This window comes from Penaeus vannamei, chromosome 17, assembly GCF_042767895.1.
Source record: "Penaeus vannamei isolate JL-2024 chromosome 17, ASM4276789v1, whole genome shotgun sequence".
NCBI classification, from domain to species: Eukaryota; Metazoa; Arthropoda; class Malacostraca; order Decapoda; family Penaeidae; genus Penaeus; species Penaeus vannamei.
The window spans coordinates 32,360,791-32,362,596 of record NC_091565.1 but is presented as its reverse complement, the minus strand read 5'-3'; the positions used below and the strand labels follow the sequence as shown (position 1 = coordinate 32,362,596).

Below are 1,806 nucleotides of genomic sequence, written 5' to 3'. Positions count from 1 at the left end.
TTTTTCGTTCATTTCATTTTCATTTTATTTTGATTTTAATTTTATTTCCATTTTTTTTTCATCGTTTTCTTTCGTTTCTAAAATCTCTTGAAGGGAATTCGAAATCGATCCGTTAAACTTACACGAAAAAAAATGTTTCAACTTTAAAAACGATGATCATGATAAAATTATTGCTGCAAATACGAAAAAAATAAAAAACTTTTAGACGATAATCACGCAAAATAATAAAAATCCGATTACATATACCAAACACGAAAAATAACAACAAAATTAGAAGAAAAAATATAACCCCCCCCCAAAAAAAAAAAAACTAAAATAAAAAAAAAGTAAAGTTGAAAAATAGCAGAAAAAAAATCACTGAAGTTATTTCAATTGAACCGGGCTTCTAATGTCGGGCTTAAGAGCAGCCATCTGCCGTGTGGAGGGAAAGGCTCCTGGCGCTCGCTGGCATTCCCTGCTGGAAGCGATGCCTCCGTCGGCTGCTCTGCTGATTCTGCTCTGCTGATTTTGCTCTGCTGATTCTGTTGTATAACTTCTGCTCTGCTGATTCTGCTCTGCTGATTTTGCTCTGCTGATTCTGCTCTGCTGATTCTGTTGTATAACTTCTGCTCTGCTGATTCTGCTCTGCTGATTTTGCTCTGCTGATTCTTCTCTGCTGATTTTGCTCTGCTGATTCTTCTCTGCTGATTTTGCTCTGCTGATTCTGTTGTATAACTTCTGCTCTGCTGATTCTGCTCTGCTGATTTTGCTCTGCTGATTCTTCTCTGCTGATTTTGCTCTGCTGATTCTGTTGTATAACTTCTGCTCTGCTGATTCTGCTCTGCTGATTTTGCTCTGCTGATTCTTCTCTGCTGATTTTGCTCTGCTGATTCTTCTCTGCTGATTTTGCTCTGCTGATTCTGTTGTATAACTTCTGCCCTGCTGATTCTGCTCTGCTGATTTTGCTCTGCTGATTCTGTTGTATAACTTCTGCTCTGCTGATTCTGCTCTGCTGATTTTGCTCTGCTGATTCTGTTGTATAACTTCTGCTATGCTGATTCTGATCTGCTGATTCTGTTGTATAACTTCTGCTCTGTTGATTCTGCTCTGCTGATTCTGCTCTGCGGATTCTGCTCTGCTGATTTTGCTCTGCTGATTCTGTTGTATAACTTCTGCTCAGCTGATTCTGCTCTGCTGATTTTGCTCTGCTGATTCTGCTCTGCTGATTCTGTTGTATAACTTCTGCTCTGCTGATTCTGCTCTGCTGATTTTGCTCTGCTGATTCTTCTCTGCTGATTTTGCTCTGCTGATTCTGCTCTGCTGATTTTGCTCTGCTGATTCTGTTGTATAACTTCTGCTCTGCTGATTCTGCTCTGCTGATTTTGCTCTGCTGATTCTTCTCTGCTTATTTTGCTCTGCTGATTCTGTTGTATAACTTCTGCTCTGCTGATTCTGCTCTGCTGATTTTACTCTGTTGATTCTGTTGTATAACTTCTGCTCTGCTGATTCTTCTCTGCTGATTTTGCTCTGCTGATTCTGTTGTATAACTTCTGCTCTGCTGATTCTGCTCTGCTGATTTTGCTCTGCTGATTCTGTTGTATAACCTGCTCTGCTGATTCTGCTCTGCTGATTTTGCTCTGCTGATTCTGTTGTATAACTTCTGCTCTGCTGATTTTGCTCTGCTGATTCTGTTGTATAACTTCTGCTATGCTGATTCTGCTCTGCTGATTCTGATCTGCTGATTCTGTTATATAACTTCTGCTCTGTTGATTCTGCTCTGCTGATTCTGATCTGCTGATTCTGTTATATAACTTCTGCTCTGTTGAT

General features: G+C 39.8%; 1 protein-coding gene across 1 annotated transcript in view; it reads right to left on the bottom strand.

Annotated features, from left to right (window-relative positions):
* Positions 1-397: 397 nt before the first annotated feature.
* Positions 398-1,806, bottom strand: part of LOC138864666 (putative uncharacterized protein DDB_G0271606) — a 2,527-nt gene continuing 1,118 nt past the window's right edge. The window contains exons 3-4 of the mRNA XM_070132525.1: positions 1,472-1,806; positions 398-1,380 (exon numbers count right to left, since the gene is read on the bottom strand). The exon at positions 1,472-1,806 is cut by the window's right edge and continues 20 nt beyond it. Of these exons, the coding sequence (XP_069988626.1) occupies positions 398-1,380; positions 1,472-1,806 (1,318 nt within the window). The remainder of the gene's footprint in view (positions 1,381-1,471) is intronic.